The following is a 27,657-nucleotide window of genomic DNA, read 5'->3' on the forward strand; positions in this document are numbered from 1 at the left end:
CTCCGTGTCCCAGTGTCCCTGTGTCCCTGTGGCTCAGTGTCTCAGTGTCTCAGTGTCTCAGTGTCCCAGTGTCTCAGTGTCCCAGTGTCCCAGTGTCTCCGTGTCCCAGTGTCCCCGTGTCTCAGTGTCCCAGTGTCTCAGTGTCCCAGTGTCTCCGTGTCTCAGTGTCCCAGTGTCTCCGTGTCCCAGTGTCCCCGTGTCTCAGTGTCCCAGTCTCTCAGTGTCCCAGTGTCTCAGTGTCCCAGTGTCTCAGTGTCCCAGTGTCTCAGTGTCCCAGTGTCCCAGTGTCTCCGTGTCCCAGTGTCCCTGTGTCTCAGTGTCTCAGTGTCCCAGTGTCTCAGTGTCCCAGTGTCCCAGTGTCTCCGTGTCCCAGTGTCCCAGTGTCTCAGTGTCCCTGTGTCTCAGTGTCTCAGTGTCTCAGTGTCCCAGTGTCCCAGTGTCTCAGTGTCCCAGTGTCTCCGTGTCCCAGTGTCCCAGTGTCTCAGTGTCCCTGTGTCTCAGTGTCTCAGTGTCTCAGTGTCCCAGTGGCTCCGTGTCCCAGTGTCCCAGTGTCCCTGTGTCCCTGTGTCTCAGTGTCTCAGTGTCTCAGTGTCCCTGTGTCTCAGTGTCTCAGTATCCCTGTGTCTCCGTGTCCCAGTGTCCCCGTGTACCCGTGTCTCAGTGTCCCAGTGTCCCAGTGTCTCAGTGTCTCAGTGTCCCAGTGTCTCAGTGTACCCGTGTCTCAGTGTCTCAGTGTCCCAGTGTCCCAGTGTCCCCGTGTCTCAGTGTCTCAGTGTCTCAGTGTCTCAGTGTCCCTGTGTCTCAGTGTCTCAGTGTCCCCATGTTTCAGTGTCCCAGTGTCCCCGTGTCTCAGTGTCCCCGTGTCCCTGTGTCTCAGAGTCTCAGTGTCTCAGTGTCCCAGTGTCCCTGTGTCTCAGAGTCTCAGTGTCTCAGTGTCCCAGTGTCCCTGTGTCTCAGTGTCTCAGTGTCTCAGTGTCTCAGCGTCTCAGTGTCCCCGTGTCTCAGTGTCTCAGTGTCTCAGTGTCCCCGTGTCTCAGTGTCCCCGTGTCTCAGTGTCTCAGTGTTCCTGTGTCTCAGTGTCTCAGTGTCCCCGTGTCTCAGTGTCCCAGTGTCCCCGTGTCTCACTGTCCCCGTGTCTCAGTGTCCCCGTCTCAGTGTCCCCGTGTCCCCGTGTCTTAGTGTCTCAGTTTCCCCGTGTCTCAGTGTCCCCGTGTCCCTGTGTCTCAGAGTCTCAGTGTCTCAGTGTCCCAGTGTCCCTGTGTCTCAGAGTCTCAGAGTCTCAGTGTCTCAGTGTCCCAGTGTCCCTGTGTCTCAGTGTCTCAGTGTCTCAGTGTCTCAGCGTCTCAGTGTCCCCGTGTCTCAGTGTCTCAGTGTCTCAGTGTCCCCGTGTCTCAGTGTCCCCGTGTCTCAGTGTCTCAGTGTTCCTGTGTCTCAGTGTCTCAGTGTCCCCGTGTCTCAGTGTCCCAGTGTCCCCGTGTCTCACTGTCCCCGTGTCTCAGTGTCCCCGTCTCAGTGTCCCCGTGTCCCCGTGTCTTAGTGTCTCAGTTTCCCCGTGTCTCAGTGTCTCAGTGTCCCTGTGTCTCAGTGTCCCTGTGTCTCAGTGTCTCAGTGTCCCCGTGTCTCAGTGTCCCCGTGTCCCTGTGTCTCAGTGTCTCAGTGTCCCTGTGTCCCAGTGTCTCCGTGTCTCCGTGTCTCCGTGTCTCAGTGTCCCCGTGTCCCAGTGTCTCCGCGTCTCAGTGTCCCCGTGTCCCAGTGTCTCCGCGTCTCAGTGTCCCTGTGTCTCAGTGTCCCCGTGTCCCTGTGTCTCAGTGTCTCAGTGTCCCTGTGTCTCAGTGTCTCCGTGTCTCAGTGTCCCCGTGTCCCAGTGTCCCCGTGTCTCAGTGTCCCCGTGTCCCCGTGTCCCAGTGTCTCCGTGTCTCAGTGTCCCTGTGTCTCAGTGTCTTCGTGTCTCAGTGTCCACGCGTCCCAGTGTCCCCGTGTCTCAGTGTCCCCGTGTCTCAGTGTTCCCGTGTCCCTGTGTCTCAGTGTCCCCGTGTCTCAGTGTCTCCGTGTCTCAGTGTCCCCGTGTCTCAGTGTCCCCGTGTCCCAGTGTCCCCGTGTCTCAGTGTCCCCGTGTCTCCGTGTCTCAGTGTCCCCGTGTCTCAGTGTCCCCGTGTCCCAGTGTCCCCGTGTCTCAGTGTCCCCGTGTCTCAGTGTTCCCGTGTCCCTGTGTCTCAGTGTCCCCGTGTCTCAGTGTCTCCGTGTCTCAGTGTCCCCGTGTCTCAGTGTCCCCGTGTCTCAGTGTCCCCGTGTCTCAGTGTCCCCGTGTCTCCGTGTCTCAGTGTCCCCGTGTCTCAGTGTCTCCGTGTCTCAGTGTCCCAGTGTCTCAGTGTCTCAGTGTCTCAGTGTCCCCGTGTCTCAGAATCCCTGTGGCTCAGTGTCCCCGTGTCTCAGTGTCTCAGTATCCCCGTGTCTCCGTGTCCCCGTGTCTCAGTGTCTCCGTGTCTCAGTGTTCCAGTGTCTCAGTGTCTCCGTGTCTCAGTGTCTCAGTGTCCCCGTGTCTCAGTGTCCCCGTGTCTCAGTGTCCCCGTGTCCCTGTATTGCTGAGACCTTCTGGCTTCACTTCGTCAGCTTCTCCGTAATATTCATCATCGAAGAATTTCTGAAAGCAGACAAGACACGGCCATCATGAACCTAGTGACATGGCGATTATTAACCCATTGACAAGGTCATCATTAACCCACTAACACGGCCATTATGAACCCACTAACACGGCCATTATGAACCCACTAACACGGCCATCATTAACCCACTAACACGGCCATTATGAACCCACTAACACGGCCATCATGAACCCACTAACACGGCCATTATGAACACACTAACACGGCCATTATGAACCCACTAACACGCCATCATTAACCCACTAACACGGCCATCATTAACCCACTAACACGGCCATCATTAACCCACTAACACGGCCATTATGAACCCACTAACACGGCCATCATTAACCCACTAACACGGCCATCATGAACCCACTAACACGGCCATCATTAACCCACTAACACGGCCATCATTAACCCACTAAAACGGCCATCATGAACCCACTAACACGGCCATCATTAACCCACTAACACGGCCATTATGAACCCACTAACACGGCCATTATTAACCCACTATAACACGGCCATTATGCACCCACTAACACGGCCATCATTAACCCACTAACACGGCCATTATGAACCCACTAACACGGCCATTATGAACCCACTAACACGGCCATTATGAACCCACTAACACGGCCATCATTAATCCACTAACACGGCCATCATTAACTAACACGGCCATTATGAACCCACTAACACAGCCATTATGAACCCACTAACACGGCCATCATTAACCCACTAACACGGCCATCATGAACCCACTAACACGGCCATCATGAACCCACTAACACGGCCATCATTAACCCACTAACACGGCCATTATGAACCCACTAACACGGCCATTATGAACCCACTAACACGGCCATCATGAACCCACTAACACGGCCATCATTAACCCACTAACACGGCCATTATGAACCCACTAACACGGCCATTATGAACCCACTAACACGGCCATCATTAACCCACTAACACGGCCATCATGAACCCACTAACACGGCCATCATTAACCCACTAACACGGCCATCATTAACCCACTAACACGGCCATCATTAACCCACTAACACGGCCATTATGAACCCACTAACACGGCCATCATGAACCCACTAACACGGCCATCATTAACCCACTAACACGGCCATTATGAACCCACTAACACGGCCATTATGAACCCACTAACACGGCCATCATTAACCCACTAACACGGCCATCATGAACCCACTAACACGGCCATCATTAACCCACTAACACGGCCATCATGAACCCACTAACACGGCCATCATTAACCCACTAACACGGCCATCATTAACCCACTAACACGGCCATTATGAACCCACTACCACGGCCATCATTAACCCACTAACACGGCCATCATGAACCCACTAACACGGCCATCATTAACCCACTAACACGGCCATCATGAACCCACTAACACGGCCATCATTAACCCACTAACACGGCCATCATTAACCCACTAACACGGCCATCATTAACCCACTAACACGGCCATTATGAACCCACTAACACGGCCATCATTAACCCACTAACACGGCCATAATGAACCCACTAACACGGCCATTATGATCCCACTAACACGGCCATCATTAACCCACTAACACGGCCATTATAAACCCACTAACAAGGCCATTATGAACCCACTAACACGGCCATCATTAACCCACTAACACGGCCATTATGAATCCACTAACACGGCCATTATGAACCCACTAACACGGCCATCATTAACCCACTAACATGGCCATTATGAACCCACTAACACGGCCATCATTAACCCACTAACACGGCCATCATTAACCCACTAACACGGCCATCATTAACCCACTAACACGGCCATTATGAACCCACTAACACGGCCATTATGAACCCACTAACACGGCCATTATGAACCCACTAACACGGCCATTATGAACCCACTAACACGGCCATCATTAACCCACTAACACGGCCATTATGAACCCACTAACACGGCCATCATTAACCCACTAACACGGCCATTATGAACCCACTAACACGGCCATTATGAACCCACTAACACGGCCATCATTAACCCACTAACACGGCCATTATGAACCCACTAACACGGCCATTATGAACCCACTAACACGGCCATCATTAACCCACTAACACGGCCATTATGAACCCAATAACACGGCCACCATTAACCCACTAACACGGCCATTATGAACCCACTAACACGGCCATCATTAACCCACTAACACGGCCATTATGAACCCACTAACACGGCCATCATTAACCCACTAACACGGCCATTATTAACCCACTAACACGGCCATCATTAACCCATTAAACACGGCCATCATTAACCCACTAACACGGCCATTATTAACCCACTAACACGGCCATCATTAACCCACTAACACGGCCATCATTAACCCACTAACACGGCCATTATGAACCCACTAACACGGCCATTATGAACCCACTAACACGGCCATTATGAACCCACTAACACGGCCATCATTAACCCACTAACACGGCCATTATGAACCATCTAACACGGCCATTATGAACCCACTAACACGGCCATCATTAACCCACTAACACGGCCATTATGAACCCACTAACACGGCCATTATGAACCCACTAACACGGCCATCATTAACCCACTAACACGGCCATTATGAATCAACTAACACGGCCATCATTAACCCACTAACACGGCCATTATGAACCCACTAACACGGCCATCATTAACCCACTAACACGGCCATTATGAACCCACTAACACGGCCATTATGCACCCACTAACATGGCCATCATTAACCCACTAACACGGCCATTATGAACCCACTAACACGGCCATTATGAACACACTAACACGGCCATTATGAACCCACTAACATGGCCATCATTAACCCACTAACACGGCCATCATTAACCCGCTAACACGGCCATCATTAACCCACTAACACGGCCATTATGAACCCGCTAACACGGCCATCATTAACCCACTAACACGGCCATTATGAACCCACTAACACGGCCATCATTAACCCACTAACACGGCCGTTATGAACCCACTAACACGGCCATTATTAACCCACTATAACACGGCCATTATGAACCCACTAACACGGCCATCATTAACCCACTAACACGGCCATTATGAACCCACTAACACGGCCATTATGAACCCACTAACACGGCCATCATTAACCCACTAACACGGTCATCATTAACCCACTAACACGGCGATTATGAACCCACTAACACGGCCATTATGAACCCACTAACACGGCCATCATTAACCCACTAACACGGCCATTATGAACCCACTAACACGGCCATCATGAACCCACTAACACGGCCATCATTAACCCACTAACACGGCCATTATGAACCCACTAACACGGCCATTATGAACCCACTAACACGGCCATCATGAACCCACTAACACGGCCATCATTAACCCACTAACACGGCCATTATGAACCCACTAACACGGCCATCATTAACCCACTAACACGGCCATTATGAATCCACTAACACGGCCATCATTAACCCACTAACACGGCCATTATGAACCCACTAACACGGCCATCATTAACCCACTAACACGGCCATTATGAACCCACTAACACGGCCATCATTAACCCACTAACACGGCCATCATTAACCCACTAACACGGCCATCATTAACCCACTAACACAGCCATCATTAACCCACTAACACGGCCATCATGAACCCACTAACACGGCCATCATTAACCCACTAACACGGCCATCATGAACCCACTAACACGGCCATCATTAACCCACTAACACGGCCATCATGAACCCACTAACACGGCCATCATTAACCCACTAACACAGCCATCATGAACCCACTAACACGGCCATCATTAACCCACTAACACGGCCATCATTAACCCACTAACACGGCCATAATTAACCCACTAACACGGCCATTATGAACCCACTAACACGGCCATCATTAACCCACTAACACGGCCATTATGAACCCACTAACACGGCCATTATGATCCCACTAACACGGCCATCATTAACCCACTAACACGGCCATTATAAACCCACTAACAAGGCCATTATGAACCCACTAACATGGCCATCATTAACCCACTCACACGGCCATTATGAATCCACTAACACGGCCATTATGAACCCACTAACACGGCCATCATTAACCCACTAACACGGCCATTATGAACCCACTAACACGGCCATCATTAACCCACTAACATGGCCATTATGAACCCACCAACACGGCCATCATTAACCCACTAACACGGCCATTATGAACCCACTAACACGGCCATTATGAACCCACTAACACGGCCATTATGAACCCACTAACACGGCCATTATGAACCCACTAACACGGCCATCATTAACCCACTAACACGGCCATTATGAACCCACTAACACGGCCATCATTAACCCACTAACACGGCCATTATGAACCCACTAACACGGCCATTATGAACCCACTAACACGGCCATCATTAACCCACTAACACGGCCATTATGAACCCACTAACACGGCCATTATGAACCCACTAACACGGCCATCATTAACCCACTAACACGGCCATTATGAACCCACTAACACGGCCACCATTAACCCACTAACACGGCCATTATGAACCCACTAACATGGCCATCATTAACCCACTAACACGGCCATCATTAACCCACTAACACGGCCATCATTAACCCACTAACACGGCCATTATGAACCCGCTAACACGGCCATCATTAACCCACTAACACGGCCATTATGAACCCACTAACACGGCCATCATTAACCCACTAACACGGCCATTATGAACCCACTAACACGGCCATTATTAACCCACTATAACACGGCCATTATGAACCCACTAACACGGCCATCATTAACCCACTAACACGGCCATTATGAACCCACTAACACGGCCATTATGAACTTACTAACACGGCCATCATTAACCCACTAACACGGCCATCATTAACCCACTAACACGGCGATTATGAACCCACTAACACGGCCATTATGAACCCACTAACACGGCCATCATTAACCCACTAACACGGCCATTATGAACCCACTAACACGGCCATCATGAACCCACTAACACGGCCATCATTAACCCACTAACACGGCCATTATGAACCCACTAACACGGCCATTATGAACCCACTAACACGGCCATCATGAACCCACTAACACGGCCATCATTAACCCACTAACACGGCCATCATTAACCCACTAACACGGCCATTATGAACCCACTAACACGGCCATCATTAACCCACTAACACGGCCATTATGAACCCACTAACACGGCCATCATTAACCCACTAACACGGCCATCATTAACCCACTAACACAGCCATCATTAACCCACTAACACGGCCATTATGAACCCACTAACACGGCCATCATTAACCCACTAACACGGCCATCATGAACCCACTAACACGGCCATCATTAACCCACTAACACGGCCATCATGAACCCACTAACACGGCCATCATTAACCCACTAACACGGCCATCATGAACCCACTAACACGGCCATCATTAACCCACTAACACGGCCATCATTAACCCACTAACACGGCCATAATTAACCCACTAACACGGCCATTATGAACCCACTAACACGGCCATCATTAACCCACTAACACGGCCATTATGAACCCACTAACACGGCCATTATGATCCCACTAACACGGCCATCATTAACCCACTAACACGGCCATTATAAACCCACTAACAAGGCCATTATGAACCCACTAACATGGCCATCATTAACCCACTCACACGGCCATTATGAATCCACTAACACGGCCATTATGAACCCACTAACACGGCCATCATTAACCCACTAACACGGCCATTATGAACCCACTAACACGGCCATCATTAACCCACTAACATGGCCATTATGAACCCACCAACACGGCCATCATTAACCCACTAACACGGCCATTATGAACCCACTAACACGGCCATTATGAACCCACTAACACGGCCATTATGAACCCACTAACACGGCCATTATGAACCCACTAACACGGCCATCATTAACCCACTAACACGGCCATTATGAACCCACTAACACGGCCATCATTAACCCACTAACACGGCCATTATGAACCCACTAACACGGCCATTATGAACCCACTAACACGGCCATCATTAACCCACTAACACGGCCATTATGAACCCACTAACACGGCCATTATGAACCCACTAACACGGCCATCATTAACCCACTAACACGGCCATCATTAACCCACTAACACGGCCATCATTAACCCACTAACACAGCCATCATTAACCCACTAACATGGCCATCATGAACCCACTAACACGGCCATCATTAACCCACTAACACGGCCATCATGAACCCACTAACACGGCCATCATTAACCCACTAACACGGCCATCATGAACCCACTAACACGGCCATCATTAACCCACTAACACAGCCATCATGAACCCACTAACACGGCCATCATTAACCCACTAACACGGCCATCATTAACCCACTAACACGGCCATAATTAACCCACTAACACGGCCATTATGAACCCACTAACACGGCCATCATTAACCCACTAACACGGCCATTATGAACCCACTAACACGGCCATTATGATCCCACTAACACGGCCATCATTAACCCACTAACACGGCCATTATAAACCCACTAACAAGGCCATTATGAACCCACTAACATGGCCATCATTAACCCACTCACACGGCCATTATGAATCCACTAACACGGCCATTATGAACCCACTAACACGGCCATCATTAACCCACTAACACGGCCATTATGAACCCACTAACACGGCCATCATTAACCCACTAACATGGCCATTATGAACCCACCAACACGGCCATCATTAACCCACTAACACGGCCATTATGAACCCACTAACACGGCCATTATGAACCCACTAACACGGCCATTATGAACCCACTAACACGGCCATTATGAACCCACTAACACGGCCATCATTAACCCACTAACACGGCCATTATGAACCCACTAACACGGCCATCATTAACCCACTAACACGGCCATTATGAACCCACTAACACGGCCATTATGAACCCACTAACACGGCCATCATTAACCCACTAACACGGCCATTATGAACCCACTAACACGGCCATTATGAACCCACTAACACGGCCATCATTAACCCACTAACACGGCCATTATGAACCCACTAACACGGCCACCATTAACCCACTAACACGGCCATTATGAACCCACTAACATGGCCATCATTAACCCACTAACACGGCCATCATTAACCCACTAACACGGCCATCATTAACCCACTAACACGGCCATTATGAACCCGCTAACACGGCCATCATTAACCCACTAACACGGCCATTATGAACCCACTAACACGGCCATCATTAACCCACTAACACGGCCATTATGAACCCACTAACACGGCCATTATTAACCCACTATAACACGGCCATTATGAACCCACTAACACGGCCATCATTAACCCACTAACACGGCCATTATGAACCCACTAACACGGCCATTATGAACTTACTAACACGGCCATCATTAACCCACTAACACGGCCATCATAAACCCACTAACACGGCGATTATGAACCCACTAACACGGCCATTATGAACCCACTAACACGGCCATCATTAACCCACTAACACGGCCATTATGAACCCACTAACACGGCCATCATGAACCCACTAACACGGCCATCATTAACCCACTAACACGGCCATTATGAACCCACTAACACGGCCATTATGAACCCACTAACACGGCCATCATGAACCCACTAACACGGCCATCATTAACCCACTAACACGGCCATCATTAACCCACTAACACGGCCATTATGAACCCACTAACACGGCCATCATTAACCCACTAACACGGCCATTATGAACCCACTAACACGGCCATCATTAACCCACTAACACGGCCATCATTAACCCACTAACACGGCCATCATTAACCCACTAACACAGCCATCATTAACCCACTAACACGGCCATTATGAACCCACTAACACGGCCATCATTAACCCACTAACACGGCCATCATGAACCCACTAACACGGCCATCATTAACCCACTAACACGGCCATCATGAACCCACTAACACGGCCATCATTAACCCACTAACACGGCCATCATGAACCCACTAACACGGCCATCATTAACCCACTAACACGGCCATCATTAACCCACTAACACGGCCATAATTAACCCACTAACACGGCCATTATGAACCCACTAACACGGCCATCATTAACCCACTAACACGGCCATTATGAACCCACTAACACGGCCATTATGATCCCACTAACACGGCCATCATTAACCCACTAACACGGCCATTATAAACCCACTAACAAGGCCATTATGAACCCACTAACATGGCCATCATTAACCCACTCACACGGCCATTATGAATCCACTAACACGGCCATTATGAACCCACTAACACGGCCATCATTAACCCACTAACACGGCCATTATGAACCCACTAACACGGCCATTATGATCCCACTAACACGGCCATCATTAACCCACTAACACGGCCATTATAAACCCACTAACAAGGCCATTATGAACCCACTAACATGGCCATCATTAACCCACTCACACGGCCATTATGAATCCACTAACACGGCCATTATGAACCCACTAACACGGCCATCATTAACCCACTAACACGGCCATTATGAACCCACTAACACGGCCATCATTAACCCACTAACATGGCCATTATGAACCCACCAACACGGCCATCATTAACCCACTAACACGGCCATTATGAACCCACTAACACGGCCATTATGAACCCACTAACACGGCCATTATGAACCCACTAACACGGCCATTATGAACCCACTAACACGGCCATCATTAACCCACTAACACGGCCATTATGAACCCACTAACACGGCCATCATTAACCCACTAACACGGCCATTATGAACCCACTAACACGGCCATTATGAACCCACTAACACGGCCATCATTAACCCACTAACACGGCCATTATGAACCCACTAACACGGCCATTATGAACCCACTAACACGGCCATCATTAACCCACTAACACGGCCATCATTAACCCACTAACACGGCCATCATTAACCCACTAACACAGCCATCATTAACCCACTAACACGGCCATCATGAACCCACTAACACGGCCATCATTAACCCACTAACACGGCCATCATGAACCCACTAACACGGCCATCATTAACCCACTAACACGGCCATCATGAACCCACTAACACGGCCATCATTAACCCACTAACACAGCCATCATGAACCCACTAACACGGCCATCATTAACCCACTAACACGGCCATCATTAACCCACTAACACGGCCATAATTAACCCACTAACACGGCCATTATGAACCCACTAACACGGCCATCATTAACCCACTAACACGGCCATTATGAACCCACTAACACGGCCATTATGATCCCACTAACACGGCCATCATTAACCCACTAACACGGCCATTATAAACCCACTAACAAGGCCATTATGAACCCACTAACATGGCCATCATTAACCCACTCACACGGCCATTATGAATCCACTAACACGGCCATTATGAACCCACTAACACGGCCATCATTAACCCACTAACACGGCCATTATGAACCCACTAACACGGCCATCATTAACCCACTAACATGGCCATTATGAACCCACCAACACGGCCATCATTAACCCACTAACACGGCCATTATGAACCCACTAACACGGCCATTATGAACCCACTAACACGGCCATTATGAACCCACTAACACGGCCATTATGAACCCACTAACACGGCCATCATTAACCCACTAACACGGCCATTATGAACCCACTAACACGGCCATCATTAACCCACTAACACGGCCATTATGAACCCACTAACACGGCCATCATTAACCCACTAACACGGCCATTATGAACCCACTAACACGGCCATTATGAACCCACTAACACGGCCATCATTAACCCACTAACACGGCCATTATGAACCCACTAACACGGCCATTATGAACCCACTAACACGGCCATCATTAACCCACTAACACGGCCATTATGAACCCACTAACACGGCCACCATTAACCCACTAACACGGCCATTATGAACCCACTAACATGGCCATCATTAACCCACTAACACGGCCATCATTAACCCACTAACACGGCCATCATTAACCCACTAACACGGCCATTATGAACCCGCTAACACGGCCATCATTAACCCACTAACACGGCCATTATGAACCCACTAACACGGCCATCATTAACCCACTAACACGGCCATTATGAACCCACTAACACGGCCATTATTAACCCACTATAACACGGCCATTATGAACCCACTAACACGGCCATCATTAACCCACTAACACGGCCATTATGAACCCACTAACACGGCCATTATGAACTTACTAACACGGCCATCATTAACCCACTAACACGGCCATCATTAACCCACTAACACGGCGATTATGAACCCACTAACACGGCCATTATGAACCCACTAACACGGCCATCATTAACCCACTAACACGGCCATTATGAACCCACTAACACGGCCATCATGAACCCACTAACACGGCCATCATTAACCCACTAACACGGCCATTATGAACCCACTAACACGGCCATTATGAACCCACTAACACGGCCATCATGAACCCACTAACACGGCCATCATTAACCCACTAACACGGCCATCATTAACCCACTAACACGGCCATTATGAACCTACTAACACGGCCATCATTAACCCACTAACACGGCCATTATGAACCCACTAACACGGCCATCATTAACCCACTAACACGGCCATCATTAACCCACTAACACGGCCATCATTAACCCACTAACACAGCCATCATTAACCCACTAACACGGCCATTATGAACCCACTAACACGGCCATCATTAACCCACTAACACGGCCATCATGAACCCACTAACACGGCCATCATTAACCCACTAACACGGCCATCATGAACCCACTAACACGGCCATCATTAACCCACTAACACGGCCATCATGAACCCACTAACACGGCCATCATTAACCCACTAACACGGCCATCATTAACCCACTAACACGGCCATAATTAACCCACTAACACGGCCATTATGAACCCACTAACACGGCCATCATTAACCCACTAACACGGCCATTATGAACCCACTAACACGGCCATTATGATCCCACTAACACGGCCATCATTAACCCACTAACACGGCCATTATAAACCCACTAACAAGGCCATTATGAACCCACTAACATGGCCATCATTAACCCACTCACACGGCCATTATGAATCCACTAACACGGCCATTATGAACCCACTAACACGGCCATCATTAACCCACTAACACGGCCATTATGAACCCACTAACACGGCCATCATTAACCCACTAACATGGCCATTATGAACCCACCAACACGGCCATCATTAACCCACTAACACGGCCATTATGAACCCACTAACACGGCCATTATGAACCCACTAACACGGCCATTATGAACCCACTAACACGGCCATTATGAACCCACTAACACGGCCATCATTAACCCACTAACACGGCCATTATGAACCCACTAACACGGCCATCATTAACCCACTAACACGGCCATTATGAACCCACTAACACGGCCATTATGAACCCACTAACACGGCCATCATTAACCCACTAACACGGCCATTATGAACCCACTAACACGGCCATTATGAACCCACTAACACGGCCATCATTAACCCACTAACACGGCCATTATGAACCCACTAACACGGCCACCATTAACCCACTAACACGGCCATTATGAACCCACTAACACGGCCATCATTAACCCACTAACACGGCCATTATGAACCCACTAACACGGCCATCATTAACCCACTAACACGGCCATTATTAACCCACTAACACGGCCATCATTAACCCACTAACACGGCCATCATTAACCCACTAATACGGCCATTATTAATCCACTAACACGGCCATCATTAACCCACTAACACGGCCATCATTAACCCACTAACACGGCCATTATGAACCCACTAACACGGCCATTATGAACCCACTAACACGGCCATTATGAACCCACTAACACGGCCATCATTAACCCACTAACACGGCCATTATGAACCCACTAACACGGCCATTATGAACCCACTAACACGGCCATCATTAACCCACTAACACGGCCATTATGAACCCACTAACACGGCCATTATGAACCCACTAACACGGCCATCATTAACCCACTAACACGGCCATTATGAATCCACTAACACGGCCATCATTAACCCACTAACACGGCCATTATGAACCCACTAACACGGCCATCATTAACCCACTAACACGGCCATTATGAACCCACTAACACGGCCATTATGCACCCACTACCATGGCCATCATTAACCCACTAACACGGCCATTATGAACCCACTAACACGGCCATTATGAACACACTAACACGGCCATTATGAACCCACTAACATGGCCATCATTAACCCACTAACACGGCCATCATTAACCCACTAACACGGCCATCATTAACCCACTAACACGGCCATTATGAACCCGCTAACACGGCCATCATTAACCCACTAACACGGCCATTATGAACCCACTAACACGGCCATCATTAACCCACTAACACGGCCATTATGAACCCACTAACACGGCCATTATTAACCCACTATAACACGGCCATTATGAACCCACTAACACGGCCATCATTAACCCACTAACACGGCCATTATGAACCCACTAACACGGCCATTATGAACTTACTAACACGGCCATCATTAACCCACTAACACGGCCATCATTAACCCACTAACACGGCGATTATGAACCCACTAACACGGCCATTATGAACCCACTAACACGGCCATCATTAACCCACTAACACGGCCATTAAGAACCCACTAACACGGCCATCATGAACCCACTAACACGGCCATCATTAACCCACTAACACGGCCATTATGAACCCACTAACACGGCCATTATGAACCCACTAACACGGCCATCATGAACCCACTAACACGGCCATCATTAACCCACTAACACGGCCATTATGAACCCACTAACACGGCCATCATTAACCCACTAACACGGCCATTATGAATCCACTAACACGGCCATCATTAACCCACTAACACGACCATTATGAACCCACTAACACGGCCATCATTAACCCACTAACACGGCCATTATGAACCCACTAACACGGCCATCATTAACCCACTAACACGGCCATCATTAACCCACTAACATGGCCATCATTAACCCACTAACACAGCCATCATTAACCCACTAACACGGCCATTATGAACCCACTAACACGGCCATCATTAACCCACTAACACGGCCATTATGAACCCACTAACACGGCCATCATTAACCCACTAACACGGCCATCATTAACCCAATAACACGGCCATCATTAACCCACTAACATGGCCATTATGAACCCACTAACACGGCCATCATTAACCCACTAACACGGCCATTATGAACCCACTAACACGGCCATTATGAACCCACTAACACGGCCATTATTAACCCACTAACACGGCCATTATGAACCCACTAACACGGCCATCATTAACCCACTAACACGGCCAGTATGAATCCACTAACACGGCCATCATTAACCCACTAACACGGCCATTATGAACCCACTAACACGGCCATCATTAACCCACTAACACGGCCATTATGAACCCACTAACACGGCCATCATTAACCCACTAACACGGCCATCATTAACTCACTAACACGGCCATTATGAACCCACTAACACGGCCATCATTAACCCACTAACACGGCCATTATGAACCCACTAACACGGCCATTATGAATCCACTAACACGGCCATTATGAACCCACTAACACGGCCATCATTAACCCACTAACACGGCCATCATTAACCCACTAACACGGCCATTATGAACCCACTAACACGGCCATCATTAACCCACTAACACGGCCATTATGAACCCACTAACACGACCATCATGAACCCACTAACACGGCCATCATTAACCCACTAACACGGCCATCATTAACCCACTAACACGGCCATCATTAACCCACTAACACGGCCATTATGAACCCACTAATACGGCCATCATTAACCCACTAACACGGCCATTATGAACCCACTAACACGGCCATTATGAACCCACTAACACGGCCATCATTAACCCACTAACACGGCCATTATGAACCCACTAACACGGCCATTATGAACCCACTAACACGGCCATTATGAACCCACTAACACGGCCATCATTAACCCACTAACACGGCCATTATGAATCCACTAACACGGCCATTATGAACCCACTAACACGGCCATCATTAACCCACTAACACGGCCATCATTAACCCACTAACACGGCCATTATGAACCCACTAACACGGCCATTATGAACCCACTAACACGGCCATTATGAACCCACTAACACGGCCATTATGAACCCACTAACACGGCCATCATTAACCCACTAACACGGCCATTATGAACCTACTAACACGGCCATCATTAACCCACTAACACGGCCATCATTAACCCACTAACACGGCCATCATTAACCCACTAACACGGCCATTATGAACCCACTAACACGGCCATCATTAACCCACTAACACGGCCATTATGAACCCACTAACACGGCCATCATGAACCCACTAACACGGCCATCATTAACCCACTAACACGGCCATTATGAACCCACTAACACGGCCATTATGAACCCACTAACACGGCCATTATGAACCCACTAACACGGCCATCATTAACCCACTAACACGGCAATTATGAATCCACTAACACGGCCATCATTAACCCACTAATACGGCCATTATGAACCCACTAACACGGCCATCATTAACCCACTAACACGGCCATTATGAACCCACTAACACGGCTATTATGAACCCACTAACACGGCCATCATTAACCCACTAACACGGCCATTATGAATCCACTAACACGGCCATCATTAACCCACTAACACGGCCATTATGAACCCACTAACACGGCCATCATTAACCCACTAACACGGCCATTATGAACCCACTAACACGGCCATTATTAACCCACTAACACGGCCATCATTAACCCACTAACACGGCCATTATGAACCCACTAACACGGCCATCATTACCCCACTAACACGGCCATTATGAACCCACTAACACGGCCATTATGAACCCACTAACACGGGCATCATTAACCCACTAACACGGCCATTATGAACCCACTAACACGGCCATTATGAACCCACTAACACGGCCATCATTAACCCACTAACACGGCCATTATGAACCCACTAACACGGCCATTATGAACCCACTAACACGGCCATCATTAACCCACTAACACGGCCATTATGAACCCACTAACACGGCCATTATGAACCCACTAACACGGCCATCATTAACCCACTAACACAGCCATTATGAACCCACTAACACGGCCATCATTAACCCACTAACACGGCCATCATTAACCCACTAACACGGCCATCATTAACCCGCTAACACGGCCATCATTAACCCACTAACACGGCCATTATGAACCCACTAACACGGCCATCATTAACCCACTAACACGGCCATTATGAACCCACTAACACGGCCATTATGAACCCGGCGACACGGCCATTATGAACCCAGAGACATGGCAATTACAAAGCCGGCGACAACCATTGCATTGTAAATAAACTGACATGGCCATTATGAACCAGGTGACACGGTCATTACAAAGCCGGCGACAACCATTGCATTGTAAATAAAGTGACACGGCCATCATGAACCAGGTGACACGGTCATTACGAACCCAGCGACAACCATTGCATTGTAAATAAACTGACACGGCAATTGTGAAACCCACCGCCATGATGGCGTCGTGGGCCTCCGGGTCAAAGTCCCCGTGGAGCAGCGCATTCCCTTCGGAGCCGACCCGCGTGTTGGCCGACGCCGCGTGGATCGTGCGGAGACGATCCTCCACGGCTCGCCGCTTGAGTGAGCGCAGACGCACCACCTGCCCCAGCCTGCGGCGTCCCTCCTGGCACGCGCGGCGACACGCGGGGAGACGCGGGGAGACGCGGGGAGACGCAGGAAGATGCAGGGAGATGCAGGGAGATGCGGGGAGACACGGGGAGATGTGGGATGTGAGAAGATGTGGGGGAGATGCGGAGAGACACGAGGCGATGTGGGGAGACACGGGGAGACGCAGGGAGACGCAGGGAGACATGGGTAGACACGGGGAGATGTCGGGAGACACGGGGAGATGTGGGGAGACACGGGGAGACGTAGGGAGACACGGGGAGACAGGGAGAGACGGAGATGTGGGGAGACACGGGGAGACACAGGGAGACATGGGTAGACACAGGGAGATGTGGGGAGACATGGGGCGATGGGCGGAGACACGGGGAGACAGGGAGACACGGAGATGTGGGGAAACACGGGGAGACGCAGGGAGACATGGGTAGACACGGGGAGATATGGGGAGACATGGGGCAATGGGCGGAGACACGGGGAGACAAGGGGAGACACGGGGAGATGCAGGGAGACACGGGAAGACAGGGAAATGTGGGGAGACACGGGGAGACACGGGGAGATTGTGGGGAGACATGGGCGATGGGTGGAGACACGGGGAGACACGGGGAGATTGTGGGAAGACACGGGGAAATCCATTCTTGATACTGGCAAAAATGTCCCTTCATTTCTAGTTTACAGTTATCGTTCACAGTTGTAGTGTATAGTAGTTGCAGTGTATAGTAGTTGTAGTGTATAGTAGTTGTAGTGTATAGTAGTTGTAGTGTATAGTAGTCGTAGTGTATAGTAGTCGTAGTGTATAGTAGTTGTAGTGTATAGTAGTTGTGGTGTATAGTAGTTGTAGTGTATAGTAGTTGTAGTGTATAGTAGTTGTAGTGCATAGTAGTTGTAGTGTATAGTAGTTGTAGTGTATAGTAGTCGTAGTGTATAGTAGTTGTAGTGTATAGTAGTTGTAGTGTATAGTAGTCGTAGTGTATAGTAGTCGTAGTGTATAGTAGTCGTAGTGTATAGTAGTTGTAGTGTATAGTAGTTGTAGTGTATAGTAGTTGTAGTGTATAGTAGTTGTAGTGCATAGTAGTTGTAGTGTATAGTAGTTGTAGTGTATAGTAGTCGTAGTGTATAGTAGTTGTAGTGTATAGTAGTTGTGGTGTATAGTAGTTGTAGTGTATAGTAGTTGTAGTGTATAGTAGTCGTAGTGTATAGTAGTCGTAGTGTATAGTAGTCGTAGTGTATAGTAGTCGTAGTGCATAGTAGTTGTAGTGTATAGTAGTTGTAGTGTATAGTAGTTGTAGTGTATAGTAGTTGTAGTGTATAGTAGTTGTAGTGCATAGTAGTTGTGGTGTATAGTAGTTGTAGTGTATAGTAGTTGTAGTGTATAGTAGTTGTAGTGTATAGTAGTTGTAGTGTATAGTAGTTGTAGTGTATAGTAGTTGTAGTGTATAGTAGTTGTAGTGCATAGTAGTTGTAGTGTATAGTAGTTGTAGTGTATAGTAGTTGTAGTGTATAGTAGTTGTAGTGTATAGTAGTTGTAGTGTATAGTAGTTGTAGTGCATAGTAGTTGTAGTGCATAGTAGTTGTAGTGCATAGTAGTTGTAGTGCATAGTAGTTGTAGTGTTTAGTAGTTGTAGTGTATAGTAGTTGTAGTGTATAGTAGTTGTAGTGTATAGTAGTTGTAGTGTATAGTAGTTGTAGTGTATAGTAGTTGTAGTGTATAGTAGTTGTAGTGTATAGTAGTTGTAGTGTATAGTAGTTGTAGTGTATAGTAGTTGTGGTGTATAGTAGTTGTAGTGTATAGTAGTTGTAGTGTATAGTAGTTGTAGTGTATAGTAGTTGTAGTGTATAGTAGTTGTAGTGTATAGTAGTTGTAGTGTATAGTAGTTGTAGTGCACCGACCTCCTCTTTGCGTGCCTTCACAGCGGCCCGGCGCTCCTTGCGACGCTCGTCGGCGCGACGCACAGACGCGGCGACGGCACGGGGGTGGGACTTGATCTGGTCGCGGGGACGGGGGGCGATGGTTAATCAAACAGCCTGCTTGTGCCCCAGCGCGTTGTATGATGTGTTGGTAAAGTGGCGCTCATCACACAGCACAAACAACAGCTGTCCTCGCCACAGATGAACCACAAGACCAGCTGGTGGCTGTGATGCTCGTGAACCATCGTCGTCACCACCACGCCAACTCCTCGCAGCAGCAGCGGCAGCAGCGGCAGCAGCAGCGGCCGCTTGCAAACCGTCGAACAAAGACGGCCACCGCATTGCGCACTTTCAGATGCTTTAACAACAACAACCGCCATTCGCCACTAAGTGGCGGTGACGTCACCACGGCGCTTGTGCCAGGCCATGTGCACCTTGAGGCCACGTGAAGTGTCGAACGCCCGCTGGCAGGAGGTCACGGGGCAGACCCAGGTGGCACGGGTCGTCTGACTGAGATGACCGAGATGACTGGCCGATGCACCACCTGTGCCCCCTACTGTATATGCTACACTATACACTACACCATATACTATTATACACTACATATACACAATATACACTACACTATACACTACACCATATACTATTATACACTATGTACACTACACTATACACTACACCATATACTATTATACATTACATATACACAATATACACTACATTATACACTACACCATATACTATTATACACTATATACACGACACCATATACTATTATACACTATGTACACTACACTATACACTACACCATATACTATTATACATTATATTTTACACAATATACACAATGTACGCTACACTATACACTACAACATATACTAGTATACACTATATTATACACAATATACACTACACTATACACTACACCATACACTATATTAATCACTATACAGGCAGTCCACAGGTTACGGAGAGTCAGGTTCCCTGGAACGATCCGTAACCCGAAATTTCCGTACGTCGGAAACTGAACAATTTCCCCCCAAAATTTGCAATAAAATCCCATCAGAGTTGTCTCCTCCCCTTCTCCGATCGCTGTTGGGAATCGAAGTGAAATTGTGTGAAATGAATTACAGTCAGTAAATAACTCACGAAATAAACTTAACATGAGGAAAACTTGTAATAGAAACATGGGAGAGAAAAACAGATAGTTCTAAGCATAGAAAACAAAAAAATACGTAATGCTACAAAAGTAATTACGCAATGCTACAAAAGGAATTACGTAATGCTACGAACAATTCCATTAATACTGTTAGGTTTTTTTCGGTAAAGTTACCATGTAGGTAAAAAATAAAATTAATAAAAGTAATAATAGAAATAAAATAATAAATCACGTTTCCGAGGCAACACAAGTTTCCTTCATCAGGTGGGACCGCCACAGCCAGATTTACTGTATCAAGTGAAGCTTCAAATCTAGAATTCCATTCATCTGAATCGTGGTGAAGCTCAGGCTTGGTGCTGAAGGCGGCGTGTCGTGGTGGGGCGAGGCGCCTCTCTGCGCGGAATTCATCAGCAATCTCGCCGCGCCGCACGACTTCCGCTTACGCAACTAAACGCAAACACTCGGCATGCTGCTGCTACTGTTTAAACATCATTGATGGGAGCGTTCACGTGACTTCGGATTTCCGTAAGTTGGGTCTTCCGCAACCGGGGGACTTAATGTCTATGGGTCTCTATTGGTCTCAATTGCTTCCTTTGCATCTCTATGTGTCTCTATGTGTCTCTATGTGTCTATGTCCCTCTATGTGTCTCTGTCTCTATGTGTCTCTACGGGTCCCTATGCATCTCTGTTCCTCTATGTGTCCCTTTGTCTCTGTGTGTCTCTGTGTGTCTCTGTGTGTCTCTCTGTTTCTCTCTGTTTCTCTCTGTTTCTCTCTGTGTGTCTTTATGTGTCTCTGTGTGTCTCTGTGTGTCTCTGTGTGTCTCTGTGTGTCTGTGTGTCTCTCTGTGTCTCTCTGTGTCTCTCTGTGTCTCTCTGTGTCTCTCTGTGTTTCTCTGTGTCTCTCTGTGTTTCTCTGTGTCTCTGTGTCTCTGTGTGTCTCTGTGTGTCTCTGTGTGTCTCTGTGTGTCTCTGTGTGTCTCTGTGTGTCTCTGTGTGTCTCTATGTGTCTCTGTGTGTCTCTGTGTGTCTCTGTCTCTATGTGTCTCTACGGGTCTCTATGCGTTTAAGAGGATTTTGCTGCAATCAACTTCCACGTGATGACGACGACGACGATGACGACAATGATGATGACGACGACGACGACGACGATGATGACGATGACGACGACGACGACGACGAAGATGACGACGACGACGACGACGATGACGATGACGACGACGACGACGACGACGACGACGACGAGCCACTTTGTTGAGCTGTCACTCCTGGTGGCCAGGTCGCTTCTGAGAGAGAGCTCCGTTGGGCCTTACCGGGTAAATATAAAATAGTTTCTAGTTTAGCAGTCATCGACCACGAGTGCGGCAATGCTGCTCGTTGCTGGCCGCTTGGCGCTCGCTACTCACCAGGTGAGCGTCCGGCTCCTCGAAGCGGAAGTTGAACTTCCTCTCAAAGTCCTCCTGCTTCTTGAGGAAGGCCTCCTCCTCCCCCTCCTCCCCCTCCTCCCCCTCCTCTCCCTCCTCCCCCTCCTCTCTCTCCTCCCCCTCCTCCTGCTCGCACTCAGAGTCGGCACCAGCCTCCTCCTGCTGCTGCTCCTGCTGCTTCTTGCGTGTTCTGGAGAAAGCATCGTCACAACCACCATCATCACCACCACCATCATCACAACCACCATCATCACAACCACCATCGTCACCACCACCATCGTCACCACCACCATCGTCACCACCACCATCATCGTCACCACCACCATCGTCACCACCACCATCATCGTCACCACCACCATCGTCACCACCACCATCATCACCACCACCATCATCGTCACCACCATCATCGTCACCACCACCATCATCACCACCACCACCTTACCCTTGCTGTCGGTCACAACCACCGTCATCACTGTCACTGCCGCCGCCGTCGTCACCGCGGCTGTCGCGGTCGATGTACTTGCGGTTGAGAACGTAGTCCTTGAGGAATCTCTCGCCCTCGTCCAGACTCGGGTCATTCCAGTAGGTGTGCAGGAAGTCCTGCGCAGGGTTCAAGATGGCCGGCTCACTTGTGTGCACGCACGCGCACTGTTGCACGCACACGCGTGTGCGTGGACGCTTCTCCCAAGCGCTTCGCTTCCGATCGACCAAGTGGCGTTATCTTTCCATCGGCTGCGTAAGCCGATGGGCGTCTGTGTTTCTATGTGTGTGTCTATGTGTGTGTGTGCCTGGCACAAGCGTCGTGGTGACGTCACCGCCACTTAGTGGCGAATGGCGGTTGTTGTTGTGTGTGTCTATGTGTGTGTGTGTGTCTGTGTGTGTGTCTAGTCTGACAAAACAACCCCCTACCTCCTCGTGGTGCCGGACGGGCAACACTGTCGTGGACAGCGCTGTGGGGGGAGGGCCAATGCCCATTGGCCTCTCTCCTCATGGCATCTTTGACCACCACAGTGGCTAAACGGGGGCTATGGACGGGTGCGAGGGGCTGGTAACCCCTCCACCTTCAATTAATTGCCACGAGACTAAGAATTAAACGTAAAAATGTAACAAATAAGCTTGTGCCGGAGGGCCCGGGGGGACAGGCGTCTATGACGTCTCCTGGCCAAACCCCAATTGGCGGAGCCAGGAGATTGAATGTTCACCCTCGGGGCTCCTCCAGAAACAACGAAAAACCACTACGGATGGTCACGTGGAATGTTCAAATGCTCACTGCGGAGGAGAGGCTGGACCGGTACCGCCTGGATCTCTGTGGCATTCAGGAAGTCCGGTGGACCGGTTCTGGCTCCTGCCACCACGAGGGGTGGACAGTCCTCTACTCGGGGCATGGAGACTGCCAAACAATGGGGAGTGCTCTTCTTCTGAACAAAAGAATGAAGGGGGTGTGGGAGCGTGGCGGTGAGGTGTGGGAAGCTGTAAGCCCCAGGCTACTTTGGGCTCGCCTTCCCATGAACCAAAGTGGTGGTCGTGGTTACTTATGCCCCCACTGAAGACGAACATCCGTGGAGGGATGCAGGCAAGGCCGATGAGCCAGATGCCTTCTATGACCTCCTGTCACAAGTGCTAGCTAAAGTGGCCCCTCGGGATAGAGTCATCTTGTTGGGTGACTTCAATGCCCGAGTTGGTCACGATGCTGGCATCTGGTCTGTATGCCGATGATCTGGTAATTGCTGCTCACTCAGAGGAGGAGTTGGAGGCGTTGCTGCTGAAACTGGAGTGTGCCACGAAGAGGTGGGGCCTTACCATCAGCCCCACCAAAACTAAGCACCTGCCTGGGTATTTTGTACCATCGGACACTCCACCCCCACAACTCCCAATTGGTGATAGGGCAGTTGTGAAGAGAGTGGAGAGTTTCCCATACCTGGGCAGTGTGCTCATGACTGGCTCCGGTTTAACAGCCGAGGTCTCACTCCGAATTAGTCGAGTGGCATTATCTCTTCATCGGTTGCTTAACGCTGTGTGGAAGCTACCTGGTCTGTTGCTCCGCACGAAGCTTCAAGTCTTCTCGGCCACAGTCATTCCCTCCCTTCATCTACGCTTGCGAAATGTGGACCCCCATAATGGAACATCTTGCCAGTTAGAAACATTTAGGCTGGCCTGCCTACGATTCATCCTGGGTTGAACCAGGCTTGATTGTGTGAGGAATTCACAAATCCTTGAGAAAGATCTGGACAAAGTCCCATCGGTGAGCTCCTCCGGCAGGCAAGGCTGCGTTGGCTGGGTCATGTAGCCCGCATGCCCAGCCACCGCATGCCGAAACAGCTTTTGTTCGGCCGGATCGAGGGGGCTAAACGGGCGCGGCACGGGCTAGAGAAGAGATGGAGTGATGTGGTACAGGAGGACGTGGAGCTGAGTGGACTTGCCGATGACCGGTACCAGCGGTGTCAAGATCGGCCTCAGTGGAGGAGGATCGTGAAGAACGCGACTGGGCAGTTGGAGGCAGTCGCCCTCCAACAACAACGGAGGGCGGAGGAGCGACGCTCACAACAACGAGCGGAGCGCCGGGTGGCTAAAGCACAGCAAGTTGGTACAGTAGGGGGCACAGGTGGTGCATCAGCCAGTCATCTCGGTCATCTCGGTCAGTCGACCCGTGGCACCTGCTGGGTCTGCCCCGTGACCTGCCAGCGGGCGTTCGACACTTCACGTGGCCTCAAGGTGCACATAGCCTAGTACAAGGGTCGTGGTGACGTCACCGCCACTTAGTGGCGAATGGCGGTTGTTGTTGTTGTGTGCGAGTTACCATGTCCTCCACTCCTTCCGCCTGCTCAGCTTGGCCTTTCAGCCATAATCGGTAATCAAGCTCCTCTTCCTCCTGCACACGTGCAAACACACAGATCCCCGTGTAGCATTAACAGGCTGTTGGAGTGTTAGCGATGAGCAGCACCTAAGAATGCCGGCACGGCTCACGAAGAGTGGGTGGCCAGCACCACGCCCGCCCGCCCGGCATTGTCTCCCCAGTGGCGATGTTTACTACCCACCGCACCAGGTACTCATTTGAGGCTGAGTCAACATAGGGGAGGCCCAGGATCGGTTCAAATAATCGTCACCGGTGTTGGTGGCCGTGTGAGCGGGAGTCGAAATCAGGTCGCCGGGTTATCACTGAGCAGAAAACTCGGCCCACTGATCGGAGAAACACAGCCAATCAGCATCAATCAAACTCAGCCCTCTGATTGGGTGATAACAGAGCCACAGCCAATCAGCATCAATCAAACTCAGCCCTCTGATTGGGTGATAACAGAGCCACAGCCAATCAGCATCAATCAAACTCAGCCCCCTGAGTGGATGACAGAGCCACAGCCAATCAGCATCAATCACACTCAGCTCACTGATTGGATGACAACAGAGCCACAGCCAATCAGCATCAATCACACTCAGTCCACTGATTGGATGACAGAGCCACAGCCAATCAGCATCAATCACACTCAGCCCACTGATTGGATGACAGAGCCACAGCCAATCAGCATCAATCACACTCAGTCCACTGATTGGATGACAACAGAGCCGCAGCCAATCAGCATCAATCAAACTCAGCCCTCTGATTGGGTGAAAACAGAGCCACAGCCAATCAACTTCAATCCAAGTTCGCCACCCACTGTTGTAACAGAGATACGCAACGACTGCACGACTGTAGAGGCGATCGCGTGGATTCGGATCAACCGGAGCAACACATTTGTTCGGCTTAAAAGCACCGTGTGACTTGTAATAAACATTTCCAAGAATAACAAAATACTATAACGGTTTAAAATGATTAATTTGGGCTTAAGGGGATAATCCACGCGTTATTAATGTATGTCAAAATCCCAGGTGCGTGGTTAATCCGCAAATTGGATAAACCACACGCGGATAATTGAGAGTTTAGTTGTACCCCATTGGTACCTCATTTGCCAGTACAAAGTATAATTGTTTTTTTACCCTTCTATCTGGCAACAAAACTGACACCTTTTTTACGAGGAGTCATGTTTGCATGGACCACAATACCTGCAGTCATAATGCAAACAAAGAACATAACTCTGATAATGTATGCACTGTCCTTGAAGTTGATTGGTCCACACCCGAGACAGCTTTCCTTAGAGCCTAGTCTCACATGGGTTGGACCAGATGACACCAAAAGGCGCACAACTCAAAGACAATGCACCATCAGAGTATGAGAGCTTGGGGGTAAGCATTTACACCATTGGTACCTCATTTGCCAGTAGCAAAATATGATAATTGGTTTTTTACCCTTTAATCTGGCAACAAAACTGACACCTTTTTTACGAGGAGTCATGTTTGCATTATGACTGCAGGTATTGTGGTCTATGCAAACATGCCTACTCGTAAAGAAGGTGTCA

The 27,657-nt window shown here is 49.4% G+C and overlaps 1 protein-coding gene across 1 annotated transcript in view; it reads right to left on the bottom strand.

Moving 5' to 3' along the window:
• Window positions 1–27,657, bottom strand: part of KRI1 (KRI1 homolog) — a 114,172-nt gene that overhangs the window by 61,846 nt on the left and 24,669 nt on the right. The window contains exons 8-13 of the mRNA XM_078622384.1: window positions 26,067–26,138; window positions 23,712–23,869; window positions 23,252–23,459; window positions 20,672–20,767; window positions 18,612–18,785; window positions 2,590–2,641 (exon numbers count right to left, since the gene is read on the bottom strand). Of these exons, the coding sequence (XP_078478510.1) occupies window positions 2,590–2,641; window positions 18,612–18,785; window positions 20,672–20,767; window positions 23,252–23,459; window positions 23,712–23,869; window positions 26,067–26,138 (760 nt within the window). The remainder of the gene's footprint in view (window positions 1–2,589; window positions 2,642–18,611; window positions 18,786–20,671; window positions 20,768–23,251; window positions 23,460–23,711; window positions 23,870–26,066; window positions 26,139–27,657) is intronic.

The sequence above is a fragment of the Lampetra planeri genome, unplaced genomic scaffold, assembly GCF_965212315.1.
Source record: "Lampetra planeri unplaced genomic scaffold, kcLamPlan1.2.h2 scaffold_149, whole genome shotgun sequence".
Lineage (NCBI taxonomy): Eukaryota > Metazoa > Chordata > Hyperoartia > Petromyzontiformes > Petromyzontidae > Lampetra > Lampetra planeri.